The sequence below is a fragment of the Rhinopithecus bieti genome, unplaced genomic scaffold (assembly GCF_001698545.2).
Source record: "Rhinopithecus bieti isolate Rb0 unplaced genomic scaffold, ASM169854v2 scaffold_11161, whole genome shotgun sequence".
Taxonomy (NCBI): domain Eukaryota; kingdom Metazoa; phylum Chordata; class Mammalia; order Primates; family Cercopithecidae; genus Rhinopithecus; species Rhinopithecus bieti.
Window position 1 is genome coordinate 818,609 of NW_016806937.1, and position 15,963 is coordinate 834,571.

The 15,963-nt window shown below is 48.6% G+C and overlaps 2 protein-coding genes and 1 pseudogene across 4 annotated transcripts; all 3 read right to left on the reverse strand.

The window, feature by feature from the left end:
• Positions 1–4,143: 4,143 nt before the first annotated feature.
• LOC108533852 (metallothionein-1-like) lies at positions 4,144–5,480 on the reverse strand. The gene is made up of 3 exons (XM_017878785.1): positions 5,368–5,480; positions 4,716–4,781; positions 4,144–4,380 (listed from the first exon to the last, which is right to left on the reverse strand). The coding sequence occupies exons 1-3, from the start codon at positions 5,393–5,395 to the stop codon at positions 4,289–4,291; spliced, it is 186 nt and encodes a 61-aa protein (XP_017734274.1). The 5' UTR covers positions 5,396–5,480; the 3' UTR covers positions 4,144–4,288.
• A 2,668-nt stretch (positions 5,481–8,148) lies between these two features.
• Positions 8,149–9,415, reverse strand: LOC108533858 (metallothionein-1L-like). Of its 3 annotated transcripts, none has more exons than XM_017878791.1 (3): positions 9,394–9,415; positions 8,780–8,843; positions 8,149–8,248 (listed from the first exon to the last, which is right to left on the reverse strand). In XM_017878791.1, exons 1-3 carry the CDS (start codon positions 9,413–9,415, stop codon positions 8,149–8,151), a joined length of 186 nt encoding a protein of 61 aa, XP_017734280.1. The 3 variants fall into 3 exon arrangements, with proteins under 3 accessions (XP_017734280.1, XP_017734279.1, XP_017734281.1); XM_017878790.1 differs by having other exon boundaries at positions 8,780–8,836; positions 9,381–9,415; XM_017878792.1 differs by having other exon boundaries at positions 8,780–8,815; positions 9,366–9,415.
• Positions 9,416–13,620: 4,205 nt separating this feature from the next.
• Positions 13,621–14,699, reverse strand: LOC108533915 (metallothionein-1L-like; annotated as a pseudogene).
• Positions 14,700–15,963: the final 1,264 nt, after the last annotated feature.

Genomic DNA, 15,963 nt, shown 5'->3' on the forward strand with positions numbered 1-15,963 from the left:
CCCTCGCCCCCGCCCGGGTCCTTAGTCACCAGCTAAGCCTTTCCTGGAGTCCCAGTGCAACCCCAGTCTCTTGCTCCACTCTGTGGATTGGCGGGAGTAGGGAGCCTAGCAAGGGAGTAGTGTGCAAAGGACAGGCCGAGGATGTGACCTTCGGATCTCTAGCATTGCCTGTCCCTGTCCCTGTCCCCCCATGTCAGTCCTTTGGCCATGTTTCTCATATGCACAGCAACACGGAAGACACAGTGCTCTGCCCCTCTCCCTTCCATTCTTCACTCTTGAGAGGCTGAATGGGCACATTTGCCTGGGTCCTCCTTTGCATAAATCTCTTCAGGGTCTCCCCACAGCCTAACCGGGCACCCCACTGTAGGATGGCAGTTTGGAAAATGTGGGATGTCCTCAGAAGCGGGATCACTGAAGGCGGAGTTAGCAGTGAGCTGAGATCGCACTATTTTTGCACTCCACCCTAGGCAACAAGAGTGAAACTCTGTCTCAAAAAAAAAAAAAAGAAAGAAAGAAAGAAAAGGAAAAGAGAAAATAAAACTTAAAATAAGAAGACAGGTGATTATTTCCCTTCAATATTGCTAGCTATTGCCTAAGAGTGAGTCTGTGCCAGTCTCCTTTTAATCATTTTCCTTGTTTGAACCTTTACAACAATTGTAAAGGGAAATACTACACATGAACCCATATTACTAAACGGACACCTACAACAAAGAAAGTTCAAGGAACGTGCTCGTCGTCACAGAGCTAAAAAGCTGTGCACTCATTTGAATCCAGCCAGCCTCTCAGGAGAAATTCTCTGAAATAAAGCCTTCCTTTGGCCCAGCTATGTTTTCTCTGTTGCTGGAACTTCCCTATGGCTTGAAATCTTTTAAATAATAACAAGTCAGGCTGGGCACCGTGGCTCATGCCCGTAATCCCAGCACTTTGGGAGGCCAAGATGGGCAGATCTCTGCAGGCCAGAAGTTCAAGACCAGCCTGGCCAACATGGCAAAACCCCGTCTCTACTAAAAATACAAAAATTAGCCAGGCGTGGTGGCACATGCCTGTAATCCCAGCTACTTGGGAGGCTGAGGTTGCAGTGAGCCAAAATTGCGCCACTGCACTCGAGCCTAGGTGCCAGAGACAGACTCTGTCTCAAAATAATAATAATAATAATTATTATTATTATTATTATAATGACAAGCTACCCGCTCAACCATGGGCAATGACAAAAGCAATCCATAAGTGTAATAAGGATATATACACACATACACATACATACACACACATGCACACATACATACTTTTCTGGCTATCTTCTACATATGGATAAGACTGATTTTCATTTGTGGTGGTGGAAGAGAGTTTGCTTTTCATAAAAATGTATTTAAGAAAGTATTAATCACTTCAATATGAAATGATAAATAAAATGTGCACGTGGCAACAGAAATGGCAGTCGTTCTATACGTGACATGAGGCACAGCATCTTGCTCATAGCTTTATAATCCTGTGTTGATGACATTTTTTGTGGAAACAGTGAATGGCTCTCTTTGGTCCACAGGACCCGTGTTTGAGTGGTAGATGACAATGACAGCATACATACATAACTAGGCACTCCAGGCCCGGCTGCTTTGTCTGTGAATAAACAAATATCCACTATGCTATGTGTAATGGTTGTTTTAAAGAAGCAATAGCTAATATTATAGACTACTCACCACTTGCCAGGCATCATTCCAAGTTTCTTACATGTATTAAATTATTTAATCCTACACACTAGATGCCATTATCATATACCTTTTACAGGGGAGGAGACTGAGACACAGAGAGGTTGCAAGGCACAGCTAAAGTGACGGAGGCGGGATTTGCACTCATGCATGCTAACGGCAGCATCATGCCCTCACCCACCACTCTATGCCACCAAGTCACAAAAAAGATGAGGACACAGAAAATCTGGCCCAGAGGCAGCAGTGGGAAGCACATTCAGTTGGTAGTAACTTTCCCCCTGCACAGCTCTGTGAACTCTCTGGGCTTCAGTGCTCACCTCTCAAGCCAAGTGCAAAATCGGTCTATCCCAAAGTATCTTTATAGATTTGAACCAGGGTAGGCAGAGTTTAGCATCCAGTGACTAGCAGATCATGCTCTGCCAGCTGTGACCAGGACAACAGGCTACGGGTAGCATAGATTCATGCATCCCTTCACTTCTGAGCTGGGTGGCCTTAGGCAGGTTGGTTAACTACTCTGGAAGACAACACAGGCCTGCCAGGCCCTGCATATTAGCTGTCCCAGTTCTGAGGCCTGTGGCTCTCATTCCCAAGGTTGTATGAAGATCCAATGATACGAAGGGTGAGAAAGGCTTTTGTGTCTGTACAAATGCCAAGCGGCAGCATGTTATCCAACACCACATTCCTCCTTGCAGGATCACCAGGCTGCGATCTCATTCCCAGCCTCTAATACAGCATAATGCTTCCAAACCTATGAGCCCTTCTCCAGGAGGCTGTTGGGATTTAACAGAATTTGTCTGTCTAAGAAGGTAGCGTAGGCTAGGTGCAGTGGGTCACACCTGTAATCCCAGCACTTTGAGAGATGAAGGTTGGCACATCACTTGAGAGCAGGAGTTCCAGACCAGCCTGGTCAATATGAATAAACCCTATCTCTACAAAAATACAAAGCTTAGCCGGGCGTGGTGGTATGCACCTGTAATCCCAGCTACTCAGGACACTGAGGCAGGAGAATTGCTTGAACCCGGGAGGAGGAGGTTGTAGTGAGCCAAGATCCCACCACTGCACTCCAGCCTGGGCAACAGAGAGAGATTCCATCTCAAAAAAATTAATTAATTAATTAAAAATAAATAAAAGAAAGTCAGCGTAGAGAGAATACTCGTAAGCCTCATTATCTATTTATTTTAATTTCTTTCATCTTTTTTTCTTTTTTCTTTCAGCGATGAGAATCTTACTTTTTTTCTAGTGGTGAAGCAGGCTGTGAACCAGGACTGCCTGACACCAAAATTCATTTCCTAGGCTCAGGATGTCCTCTGAAATCTCTTCCCTGGGCAGCAGTGAGTAAGCGTGGTCCTGATCTCTAGGCCAGGAAATCCATCTTCCTCTTTGATTGAACATCAAATAGCATTTCCTCCACAGAGCCAGGGGGACTAATGGTTAACTTTTATTATAAATCAGCCAGGGCCTCACTCCTTAATGAGCACCACCACACCCTCCAAACTGCAGAATCCTCCATCACTTCTGCATGGGCAGCCAGAAGAACTTCTGCAAACCAGGATTACACACACTGCATACTGCTGGGAACATGCTGGGCATTTCCCTCCATGTCTCCAGTCGCTTTGATGTTCTGAAGTAGGCAAAGGCTGAAACAAATTCAGTTTGGGCTTGGGTGGAACTTCCAAACATTCAGAGCCAAGTCACAGCTGGGAGCTCTCAGGGGTCAGCGAGAGTCCTGTCAGTGACACGAGGCAGAGCAAGCCTGATGGTTCCTTGTGGGGACGTGCTGGGCAGTGCTGCTCAAGGTATGTGAGCCACACCCTGGGACCAGTCTGCTGATTCCTGTTTGCAATGCGCATCAGCAAAATATGTGCAAAGTTTGTGAATCTTTCATTTCCCTGTTATTTGTGTGTATACTTATTGAAAATTTTCCCATTGAATATTAAAATGGTTTCTGTATTTTGTATTTGATTTCCTTATAGCTGTAATTAACAGGATTTTATTTGCAAAGGTTTAGGCCTGGGATGGATGAGAATTAAAAAGTGTTTCTTCACTGTGGAGTTTGAGAAGCCCCATACAGAGCTCAAGCAACTGAGGAGTTGGATTCCACTCTGTCATCACTTTCAAGCCGCAAATCTGATGAGGTACCGAAGCTGGGCGGGAAAACAGAAAATGAAAATGAGAGATGGAGAAGTTTCTGTGCCACATTTGCACATTTGACATGACCCGAGGCGATCATGCATGTCCCCCCCCCGACCCCGTCATGTGATCCCGCATAGTGCAGTTCCATTTTACAGAAGATGGAGCTCAGGGAAGAACCCGGCTTGCCTCAAGGTGCTCAGACTGTTAGGGGCTCACATTTGCATCAGAACCGTGTCTCTAAATTCCCAGTTCAGCCCCCCACTCCAACTGTTATTTCCAAGCCACACACAGGAAAGGAGAGTCGGAATCAAGTCAAAAGTGTTTTATTGTCATTCACATATTGAATAAAGGAAGGAACGTAGCAAACTGATCAGCGTAGATTGAAAAAAAAAAAAAAATCCATATTAGTACTGGTTGCTCTATTTATGCCTGGGAGCAATGCTCTCCCAACATCAGGCACAGCAGCGGCACTTCTCTGATGCACCTTTGCAGACACAGCCCTGGGCACACTTGGCACAGTCCACAGGGCAGCAGGAGCAGCAGCCTGGGGAAGAAGGGGAGAGAGAGGTCACAGCCGAGTTGACCAGGGACCTCTCTGTCCCAACAGCAGGCCTGGCTCAAGTTCAGACCCCAGACCCAGAGGATGCATTTTTAGGTTGGCACAGGTCTGTTCTGATGGTGCGTTTGAGGTTTGTGTCCCAATAGAAAAAGTCTGCCCTGCCCCATCTGAGCTCAGAGCAGAAAGCCTGGAGAGGGAATGACCCAGCCAACAGGGGCGAAAGAAGACCAGATCCCAAAAGCATGCACTCAGGGCCAGCGTTGAGTTCCCTCCCAACCTTAGCCACAGCCCCAGATTCCTGGAGTTGGCCCCGCACTCACTCTTCTTGCAGGAGGTGCATTTGCACTCTTTGCACTTGCAGGAACGAGCACAGGTGCAGGAGGCACCTGCAGGAAGAAAAAAAGGCAGTGAGCAGTGAGTAAGGTGCAGAAGGTACAGCAGTGAGTCAATGAGTGTCCAGTGCCCTCTCCTCTGTGCAGGGCCAGCCCTCAGAGCTCCTTTCCCACTCAGAGCAGTGGAACAGAAGCCCCATGTCCTCCGCCATCACGCTGGAAAGGGCAAGCACCCTCCTTTATATACCTTATCAGGAAGTTCCCAGCTCCACACACAGCCCAAAAGACGGGGCTGGAGGCCAAAACCTTCTCTGATGAACTCTGAAGAGGCTATGTCCCTCGCCTCTCACCCATCCCAGCTACTCAGAATTAGAGCAGAGCATTGGGGCTCAGCCAGCAGCTCCCTGACTAGATGGATGACATGGAGCAGAACAGCCTTGATCCTCAGAATCCCTAATTCTGACTTACAAGCACAGAGGAGGGAAATGCTCGCAGGAGCTTGGCCAAGAGGAAAGCACTGGAAGAAGTAAAGGAGTTCCCTTCAACTCAGATCTCATAATGCAACCTTCTCAAACCCAGGGACACTGTGTACGGTGGCCAGGAATGGGCATCTCAAGACCCAGAGCCAGGCATCCCTTACCTGCGGTGCAGGAGCAGTTGGGATCCATTTGGAGCCAAGAAAGCCTGGAGTTCCTAGGCAAGAGATGAGAAGTCAGTAGGGCAGGTGGGAGGTGTGATGGAGACCAGGAGCCGGCTGCTCCCTTTATAGTCAGGGGAGGTGGCGGGGTGCAGAAGCCCCACCCTGGCCCTTGCACTCACCCCTGCTGAATCTGCACTGCCCGTGATCCCTGGCTGGGCCGTGAGCAGTGGCCTGGCCTGACTCAGGACTGTCATCATCTTTACCTCCCCTGGATACCGTGTGCAAACCCAGCCTCATGTTCAACTTCCAGGATCAGCAGCAGCAGGAGCATAGGGAGAGAGTTGTGTGCAAAGGACTGGTGGAGATTGTGACCTTTGGATTTCCCTGCTAGCCTGAGTCTGCCCCCACGTGGTTACCTCAGCCACATTTCTCCTGTGCACAGCACCAGGACAGAGACAGGCTCTGTCTCCCTCTCTTCCATTCTCCACTCTTGAGAGGCTGAATGGGCACATTTCTCTGCGTAATCCTTTGCACACATCTATCCAGGGTCTCCCCACAAGCCTAGCTGGCCTACTACAGGATGGCAATTTGGAAAATGTGGGATGTCCCCGGAAGAGGGATCATTGAAGGTGACATGCAGACCCTGGACGAAATTAGAAAGCAATTTCCTTCCATATTCCTATTACTCTACATAACATTAATCCATGTTAGGCCCTATTTAGTCACTTTCAATTTTGAACCCTCACAGCAACCGAAAAGGGACATACATCCTATTTATGAACCCATATTCTTAATCTGGACAATGACAACACAAGGAGTTCAAGCCACTAACCCAGGATCAGAGGGCTGGAAAGTGGTACTGCTGGGTCTGAATCCTGTCAGTTTCCCAAGGGAGAGAAGTCAGTGATGAAGCTTCCCTTTGGCCTAGGTGTGTTTACCTCTTTATTGCTTGATATCTTTAAACAAAACCAAGCGTCAGTGTCAGTCCTGGTAGCAAAACAGAGATGCAGAGGAGTATGAATCAGGAGAATTTGATGGTAACCTTCTATGTGTGGAAGTTAAACTGACTCTTTTTTCAGTAGTGCTAATGAGTTTGGTTTTCATATAAATGTATCTAAGGAAATAGGATATTTATTTGAAGAAAATAAATTTTAAAGAGAAATGTTGAGTCACATATTGGTGCAGATGGTAGCAGAACTGGCAGGCATCCTTCCATTTCTGTTAGGGGGACAGGGACTGTCTTGCTCATGGCTTTATATTTCTGGTGTGAATTCCGATTTTGCGGGCAGAGTGCAGGACCCTGTCGGGACCACAGGTCAATCCTCATGTGGCTGATGAGAAAGACATAGGACACCAGGCCTGGCTCTTTTGTCTGGAGTAAAAATGTCAACTATGCTATTGTCTGAGCCCTTTTGGGCTGCTATCACCAGATACCTTAGACTGGGTACCTTAAAACAGCAGAAATACATTTCTCTCAGTTCTGGAGGCATGGAAGTCCAAGGTCAAGGCACCAGCATATTTGGAGTCTTGTGAGGGCCCCGTTCCTCATGGATGGCTCTTTCTTGCTGGGTCCTCACATGGTGGAAAGGGTTAAACAAGCTCCCTCAGGCCTCCCTTATTAAGGACTAATCCCATTCATGAGCGCTTTGCCCGCATACCATAGTCACTTCCCAAATGCACCACCTCTTAAAAGCAACACAATGAAAGTGAGATTTCAACACCTGAATATTGGAGGGACACCGGCATTCAGGCCATAGCAGCCATGAATAATAATAACAACAAATAGTGGTTAATGTTATAGACCGCTGGTCATGTACAGGCACCAGTCTGAGTTCTTTACATCCATTAAATCATTTGCCTCTACGAGTCCAACCCTATTACAGTCATGTGTCGCTTAATGAGAGGTATGCATTCTAAGAAATGTGTCTTTAAGCAATTTTGTCATTGTGCAAACATTGCAGAATGTACTCACACACACCTAGATGATACTGGCTACTACACACCTAGGCTGTCTGCTTTAGCCTATTGTTCTTAGGCTTCAACCCCATACACTGTTAGGCAATTTTAACACAATGGTAAGTATTTGTGTAGCTAAACATAGAAAGGTACAGCAAAAATGCCATATCATAATCTTTATTTTGTATTTATTTTGAGACAGAGTTTTGCTCTTGTTGCCCAGGCTGGAGTGCAATGGTGCAATCTCGGCTCACTGCAACCTCCGCCTCCCAGGTTCAAGCTATTCTCCTGCCTCAGCCTCCCAAGTAGCTGGGATTGCAGCCATGGGCCACCATGCCTGGCTAATTGTGTATTTTTAGTAGAGACGGGGTTTCTCCATGTTGGTCAGGCTGTTTTGAACTCCCCAGTCTCAGGTGATCCACCCTCCTCGGCCTACCAAAGTACTGGGATCATAGGCGTGGGCCACCACGCCCGGCCTCATATTACAATCTTAAAGGAATCTTTTTTAGCTGAAGAAGTGATCTGAGACAGGGAACCTGATTTTCCTCAGGGCACTCAGAGTGTAAGGTGATAGCACATGGTTCCAGCACCCAGGTCTCTGGACTCTCAATGCAATCACACATACCAGCTCTCTTGAGTATGGGGTCCCCTATTTCCAAGCACACAAAGAAAACCAGAGCCAGAAGAAGTCAACAACTTTTATTATCATTCACATATTTCATAGAAGAGAGACAAATACAGTAAATGGGTCATGGCTGTCTGGAAAAAAATGCCAAGTTTATACAGGTGACTCTTTCTACATCTAAGAGCAGGGTTGTCCCGGCATCAGGCACAGCAGCTGCACTTGTCCGACGCCCCTTTGCAGATGCAGCCCTGGGCACACTTGGCACAGCCCATGGGGCAGCAGGAGCAGCAGCCCAGGGAAGAAGGGGAGAGTGAGAGGTCACAGCAGACTTGACCTGAGACCTCCCTGCTCCGACAGAGGCCTGGCTCAAGCCCTGCCTCCAGCTCCAGAGGACCCTTAGTGCAGGCTGGCATTGCTCTGTCAGGAGTCAACTGGTGGATCTTTGGGGTGAGGGTCTTTCAGTGAAAAAGCTGCCCAGCACAACCTATACCCAGGAGAGGACAGAAGACTGGAGAGGCAGTGACTGGGGCACAGGGACAAAGGCAAGCCAGTTCCCCAGAACCATATGCTTAAATGAGGAAAGTCCTGAAGTGTCAAGTCTGTGCTTGGCAGCCCAGTGCATGCGCATGCCCTCAGTTTCCCCATTTTAAGAATGAAAGTTGGAAATCAACTATCTTGTGTTTTTCCAGCTGTGATCCTGAATCTCTTGCCAGAAAGGAGATGTGGGAAGCTAGTCACTGTCCCACTCCTGCCTGCTGAGCTCTGGGGTCCCTCCTCCGACTCTGCCCAGTCCCCCGATTCCCACAGAAGGCCCCGCACTCACTCTTCTGTCAGGTGGTGCATGTGCACTCTTTGCATTTACAGGAGCTAGCACAGCTGCAGGACCCAGTTGCAGGGAAGAGAAAAAGGCAGTGAGTGGTGAGTGTGGTGCAGGGTTAGGAGCAGGCCCTCAGCATCCTCCTATTCAATGCACAGAAAACCTGGTACCTAGTTCCACTCAGGCACACGGAAGCCCAGCCCTACCTTTTCTCCACACCCGCGCGGATAGGCAGGCGCCCTCTTTTTCGTACCACATGGGAACTTCAGTGCGGAATCTTGAAGAAGCAATATTTCCCACCTCCCTACCAGCCCAGGCAGCTCAAATGCTAGACAGAGCACTGGGTCCCAACTCAGCACACCTCTGGCCTATCGGTGACCTGGAGCAGGGACAGTTTTGAGCCTCATTCCTCTCACCTTAGAAATGGGAGGCGCTGGGACAACGGTAATGTTCTTAGTGATAATAATAAAGGTACTCGGTAAGAGAAAAAGCACCAGAAGTACAAAGTAAAATAATCCACCTTAGGTAGAGCTCAAAATGCACCTGCCTCCTGCCTCAGGACCATTCTATCCTCTGGCATGAAAATGGAGATCCTAAGGCCCTGAAACCCAGCATCCTGTATCAGTGGTGCAGGAGCAGTTGGGGTCCATCTGGAGACCATGTGAGGCTGGAGTACGTAAGCCAGAGGCGAAGAAGCAGGCAAGCCGGTGGGAGGCGGAACAGAGCTCAGGAGCTACCTCTGGCTTTGCAGTTAGGGAGAAGTGCCGGGCTCAGAGGCCCCGCCCCAGGTCTGGCCCCAGCTCCCGCAGTGTCAGAGGCACCCTAGGGTTCAGGGCCGGGCTGTGTGCAGCAGGCGGGCCGGTGCCCAATCCTCCCTAGCGCGGCCGGTGGGCACCCTGGGGGCGGCCCTTTGACTCCTGCTCGCTTTGCAAGGGCTGTGCTCCCGGCGGTAGGCGGAGTCCCTACCATAATCCCGGCCCTCCGGAATTTCCCGGGGATTGGGGTCCACTCTTGTCCCTGAGCGGTCCGGGAACCCAGCCTCAGGTGGTCGCGGTATCCCCAGCCCATAACCCGCACCAGTGACCTAAGCTTCGCCTCTGTGGGAGCCTGTGTGCTACCCCAATCTAGTGCTCATGTCCCTAGATAGGAACCAGGCGGGCAGTGCAGCGAGGGAGTTGTGTGCAGAGGACCAGCCTCCCATGTGACCTTTGTCTCACCTGCATTGCCAGCCAAGTCCTTTGGCCATGTTGGTCTTGTTCACAGCAACAGAGCAGACACAGAGCCCTGCCTCCCTCCCTTCCATTCCCCACTGCTGGGAAGGTGATGGGCACATTTGTCCAAGTCCTCTTTTGCTTTAACTTCTCGGGGCTTCCCACAGCCTCGCTGGCCCACCAAGCCCAAGGATGGAGCTTCCCAAAACTTGGAATGTTCCCAAGGGAGCGATCTTTTCCCTGATGTGCTCACCCTTGCATTAAATTAAGAAGCATGAAAGGTGGTTATTACTCTCAGAATTCTTAACTGTTACAGAGCTTTTAGTCTCAGCCAGATCCTGTTTAGTCACTTTGGCTATTTGAACCCTCACAGCAACCCTCAAGGGTTTTATAACAGCGTCTTACTAATCGGAGGGCAACACAAGGAGATAAATAATTAGCCCAGGACGGAGGGTGGAAGTGGCGCCGCGGGTCTCAATCCTCTTAGCTTTTCAAGGCAAAGAGGTCAATGATGCAACTTCCCTTTGGCCTGACTATGTCTTCAGCACCTCTTTATTGCTTGAAATCTTTAAACAAAAACAAATGTCAAGATCAATCCAGAGAGCAGCAGAAGTGATGCAGAGGGATACGTATAATTGTATGGCTACCTTCCATGTCTGCAAGGTGAGACCGATTCTTATTTTCAGTAGTGTCAAAGAGTTTGCTTTTTCTGTAAATGCATTAAGGAAATATGATTGTTTAAAAGAAAACGTTATGGAAAATAACAGCACAGGTGTTGGCAGAAATGACAAGAATCCTTTTGCATCTGTTATGCAGACAGGGACTGTCTTGCTCATGGCTTTACATATGCAACGTGGATCCCTATTTGTGGATTGGGAGGGGTCCCTCTCTGATCCACAGGTCATATGCTCATGTTATTGATGGGAACAACATGGGACATACAGCTAAGCCCACCAGGACTGGCTTATTTGTCTGGAAGTACTAAAATGTCCTTATGCTATGAATAAAGGTAATAAAATCATAGCTATTACAGACTACTTGAGACATGCCAAATGCTATATTAAGTTCTCTATGTGAATTAACTGTTTTGTTCCTACCAGCCAGACCCTGTTATGCATGGGAACAAGGTAGCAGCCTGCACCACAGAGAGGTTGTGTCACCCAGGTATAAATGACATACCTGAAATTTACACTCATGCAATGTCATTCCTTCAACCACCACCCTATGTCACTATATCATGTAAAACACAAGGACATGAAAAACCTGGCACAGGGACAGCAGAGGGAAGAGTAAGGAGCTGGCAGTCAATCTCGCTTCCTAGTTCTTAACCTCCTGAGCATCAATATGCCACCTTTCCAGTCAGGGCACAATTGAGTCAACTAACCAAGGGTCCTTCCAGCTAAGAACTGTGACAGGCAGAGCTCAGCATCCACTTACATGATGATCTGCCAGCTCTGGAGAGGGCGTGAGGACAGCTGTACCCTAAGTTCCTCTATACCTGTAGTGCTGAGTCATGTGACCTTGGGCAGGTTCTTAAGTACTCTGGAGGACAGTGTTCCCCTGCATAGGGAGCCTCTGCACACACTGTCTCTCTGGTTTGTGTGAAGATCAAAGGACTTGAAGGGTGGGAAAGGCTTGTTCTCTTTCCAAATGCTGGAGCAGTGTCTTATGCTGGAGAGTTGGTGCAGCAGGTCATCCACATATCCTTAAGACCAGATCAGCAAGACTCCAAACCCATTCCCAACTTCCAGTCCATAGTCATGCTTCCAAGGAACTGGACCTTTCCCAAGGAGCTTGATGGGATCTAACAGGATTCTCTGTCTGGGAAGTCCATGTGGACAAATGATTATATCAGCACTCTTCATTGAGTCCTAGCCAGGTCTGAGGCCACTATCACATTTCATCCCAATGTAGAGATATAATCTTCTTTCTACAAATGAGTAAATAAAGCCTCAGAGAGGTTAAGCACCTTGCCCAGGTCACACAGCCAGTAAGGGATGAAGTGGGCTGTGAACCTGCCTGTGTGAAACCAAAACGCCTGCACTTTGCCCAGGCTGCTTTCTCTTCTTGTTTTATTTTAATTTTTTGGTTTTGAAGGGGTGGCCTGCCCCTCCACACTTGTGGGTATTTCTCGTTAGGTGGAACAAGAGACTTGAGAAAAGAAATAAGACACAGAGACAAAGTATAGAGAAAGAAAAGCGGGGCCCAGGGGACCGGCGCTCAGCTTACAGAGGACCCGTGCCGGCCCGGTCTCTGAGTTCCCTTAGTATTTATTGATAATTATCTTTACCATCTTAAACATAAGGGAGTGGCAGGATAATAGGATCATTGTAGGGAGGAAATCAGCAGTAAGACATATAGATAAAGATCTCTGTGACATGAATAAGTTTAAAGGAAAATGCTGTGCCTTGAGATGCATATGCAAACATCTCCATAAACCTTTTAGCAGCATTGCTCCAGCAAGTCCCACCTTATTCCTAAAGGCAATTTTCTCCTTGCTCAGTAAACAAAGCATACAATCGGGTTTTACACGGAGATGTTCCATTGCCCAGGGACGGGCAGGAGACAAATGCTTTTCTCTTACTTGAGATTAAGAGAATGGTGATGACCTTTAACCAGCAAGCAACCTTTAGGCACTTGTATAACAAAGACACATCCTGCACAGCCCAACATCCTTTAAACCTTAAGTCACCACAGCACATGTCTCTTGCAAGGACAAGGTTGGGGGTAGAGTCACAGATTAACAGCATCTCAAATACAGAACCAAATGGAGTCTCTCATGTCTACTTCTTTCTATATAGACACAGTAACAGGCTGATCTCTCTTTCTTTTCCCCACAGTTTTACATAGAGAGAGGTTCTTACTATGTTACCCAGGCTGGTCTGAAACTTCTGGCCTCAGGCAATCCTCCTGCCTTGGCTTGAGCAGAGCATGATGTAAGCCATCGAAGTGGTGTGAGCCACTGTACCTGGCCAGACTACCTTCTGAAATCCCCCCTTCACAAAGCACCTTTAGGCCAGCATGGTGCTTACTCTTGGGCCTTGTGACTCCTCTTCCTCTCTAAATAACAAATAGCAATTCCCTCACCAAATAGCCAAATAACTAACAGTTGCCATGAAGTACAAGACATCCAGGGCCTTCCTCCTTCCTACTGAACATCACTGTACCTTAGAACAGATGTGAAGCGTTAGTATTTTGTTTTTCCTGTTATTTTGTTCTTCCTATCTGTTTTGAGATTTCCTTGTTGAATATAAAAAATGAACTTTGTCTTTTTATTTTTCATACTTATTCATTCTATTTTATCTCACCAAAGCGTAGGTCCATGACTGATTCCTGTGCCCTCATATCATCTGGCATGATGCTATTACATTTTTAGCTAGGAAACTGACCTGAGACGGGTGACCCGACTTGCCTTAAGGTCCTTGGCATGTGGTATGATCCCAGCTCTGCTGGGTCTGAGGTCTCTTATTTCAGGACACCCCTCAAAAAAATCAGAGGCAGAATAAGGCCAACAATGTTTATTATCATTCCCATATTTCACTTAGGGAAACAGGCATAGTAAATGGGTTAGGTTTGTATTTTAAAAACAAACTAGGTTTGTAGGGGTTGTATTATTTACATCTGGGCGCAGGGCTGTCCCAACATCAGGTGCAGCAGCTGCACTTCTCCAATGCCCCTTTGCAGACACAGCCCTGGGCACATTTGGCACAGCCCATGTGGCAGCAGGAGCAGCAGTCTGGGGAAGAAGGGGAGAGTGAGAGGTCAGAGCAGGCTTGACCAGGGATCTCCCTGCCCCAACAGAGGCCAGTCTCAAGCTGTGCCTCCAAACCCAAAAGATACTTAGTTCAGGATGGCATTGCTCTGTCTGGAGATAACTCCTGGATCTTTGGGGTGAGGGTCTTGCCATGAAAAAGCTACCCACCCTTCCTGTGCCCAGGACAGGGTAGAAGACTCAAGAAGGAGTGACATGCTCTTTGCAGTAAAAGGAGGGACAGTCTCCTGGAATAATACACCTAAGTGAGGAAAGTCCTCAAGTATCAGGCCTGTGCTTGGCAGGCTGGTGTGCTCTCTTGGTGTCAGTTTCCCCATGGTAAGAATAAAGATTGGGAATTAACCATCTCTAGTGTTCTTCCGGCTGTGATCCTAAGTCATTTGCTGAAGCAAGGGGATGTGGGAAGTTCGTCGTTGTTTTGCTCCTGCCTGTGGAGATCTGGGATCCTTCCTCTGACTCTGCCCAGCCCCCAGATTCCCAGGGAAGGCCCTACACTCTCTCTTCTTGCAGGAGGTGCATTTGTACACTTTGCATTTGCAGGAGCTGGCACAGGTGCAGGAGCCACCTGCAAGGAAGAAAAAGGCAGTGAGCAGAGAGTGTTGTGTGCCTCCCATCCACCTCAGGCAGCTCAGTGCGGGACAGAGCACTGGGTCCTAGTTCAGCACACCTTTGGTCTTGAGGGTGACCTGCAGCCGAGCAGTTTTCAGCCTCAGTCCTCTTGAATCAGAAATGGGAGGCACTGGGAAGACGGCAATGTTCTAAGTGGTGATGAAGGTGCTTGGCGGGGAGAAAGCTCAAGAAGTGCAAAGCAAAGGAGTCCACTTTAGGAAGAGCTCAAAATGCACCTGCCTCCTGCCCCAAGGGTGTTCTATTCTGTGGCATGAAAATGAAGATCCTAAGACCTGAAACCAAGCATCCCTTACCAGTGGCTCAGAAGCAGCTGGGGTCCATTTGGAGATCAGGTGAGGCTGGAGTTACTAAGCCAGATGTGAAAAAACAGGCGGGCCGGTGGGAGCCGGAACAGATCCCAGGAGTAGGCCGCCTGACTTTACAGTCAGGTCAGGGCGCAGGGTGCAGAGGCCTCGCCCCAGGTCTCACAACTGCCCAGCGCAGTGTCAGCGCCACCCCGGGTTCAAGGCCAGGCTGTGCGCACCAAGAGGGCCAGGTGGAGGATCCTCCTTAACATAACTGGTGCACACCTCGGGGGAGGCCCTTTGGCTCACGCTCGCTTTGGAGGGGCTGTGCTCCCAGTGGTACTGGCGTCCCTGCTATAATCCCGGCCCTCCTGAATTTCCCGGAGATTGCGCTCCATTCCTGCTCTGGGCGGTCCTGGGAACCCAGGCTCAGGTGGTCCCGGTATCTCCACCCCAGCACCCCGCACCAGTGACCTGAGCTTTGCCTCTGTGGGAGTCCATGTGCTACCCCAGCCTAGTGCTCCTGTCCCTAGATAGGACTGAGGCAGGAAGCGCAGCGAGGGAGCCCTGTGCAGAGGACCAGCCTCCCATGTGACCTTCAACCCACCTGCATAGTCACCCAGGTCCTTTGGCCTCATATGTCCTCTTCACAGCAACAGGCCAGACACAGGGCCCAGCCTCCCTCCCTTCCATTCTCCATTCCTGAGGGGGCGATGGGCATATTTAAGTCCTCTTTGGCTTTAACTTCTTTTGGGCTTCCCACAGCCTAGCTGGCCCACCAAGACTAAGGACATCCAAAGCTTGGGAGGTCACAAGGGAGGGCTCTTTTCCCTGTTGTGGTGACCGTGAATTAAATTAAGAAGCAGGAAAAGAGCTTACTTCACTTTCAGAATTCCTGACTATTGCAGAGCTTTTGGTCTCGGCTAGACCCTGTTTAGTCACTTTGGCTACTTGAACCCTCTCAGCAACCCTCAAGGGGAATGAACACTCTTTACAACGGCATCTTACTAATCAGACAACGACAGCACAAGGAGATAAGTAACCAGCCTAGGACAAAGGGTGGAAGTGCTGAGGCAAGAGAATAGGCTCTGGCGGCAGTGAACCTGAAGCTGACTCACAGTCTTTCTAGAACTCAACCATAAGAAAAACCCCAACTTTCCACACCCAAGTAAAAAAAGGACCAGAGGCTACTTCGTTTGCAACCCCTCTCCCCTTTGTCTGCATGGCAGATGAGAAATTGAAAGTACCTGTGATTTGTCCCTTATGACAACCAATTGGATTGACCTTGGACTACCTCTTCA

What these genes read in the sequence shown, in the direction of transcription:
- LOC108533852 (XM_017878785.1), bottom strand. Translation starts at nt 5,395, where the DNA reads ATGGATCCCAACTGCTCCTGCACCGCAG. An exon ending in CAACTGCTCCTGCACCGCAG is followed by an intron (nt 4,782 to 5,367) that starts GTAAGGGATGCC and finishes TTCTTCCTGCAG; the next exon opens with GTGCCTCCTGCACCTGTGCT. An exon ending in ATGCACCTCCTGCAAGAAGA is followed by an intron (nt 4,381 to 4,715) that starts GTGAGTGCGGGG and finishes CTTCTTCCCCAG; the next exon opens with GCTGCTGCTCCTGCTGCCCT.
- LOC108533858 (XM_017878790.1), bottom strand. Translation starts at nt 9,415, where the DNA reads ATGGACCCCAACTGCTCCTGCACCACTGATACAGG. An exon ending in TCCTGCACCACTGATACAGG is followed by an intron (nt 8,837 to 9,380) that starts ATGCTGGGTTTC and finishes CTTCCCTGCAAC; the next exon opens with TGGGTCCTGCAGCTGTGCTA. An exon ending in GAGTGCACATGCACCACCTG is followed by an intron (nt 8,249 to 8,779) that starts ACAGAAGAGTGA and finishes ACTCTCCCCTTC; the next exon opens with TTCCCTGGGCTGCTGCTCCT.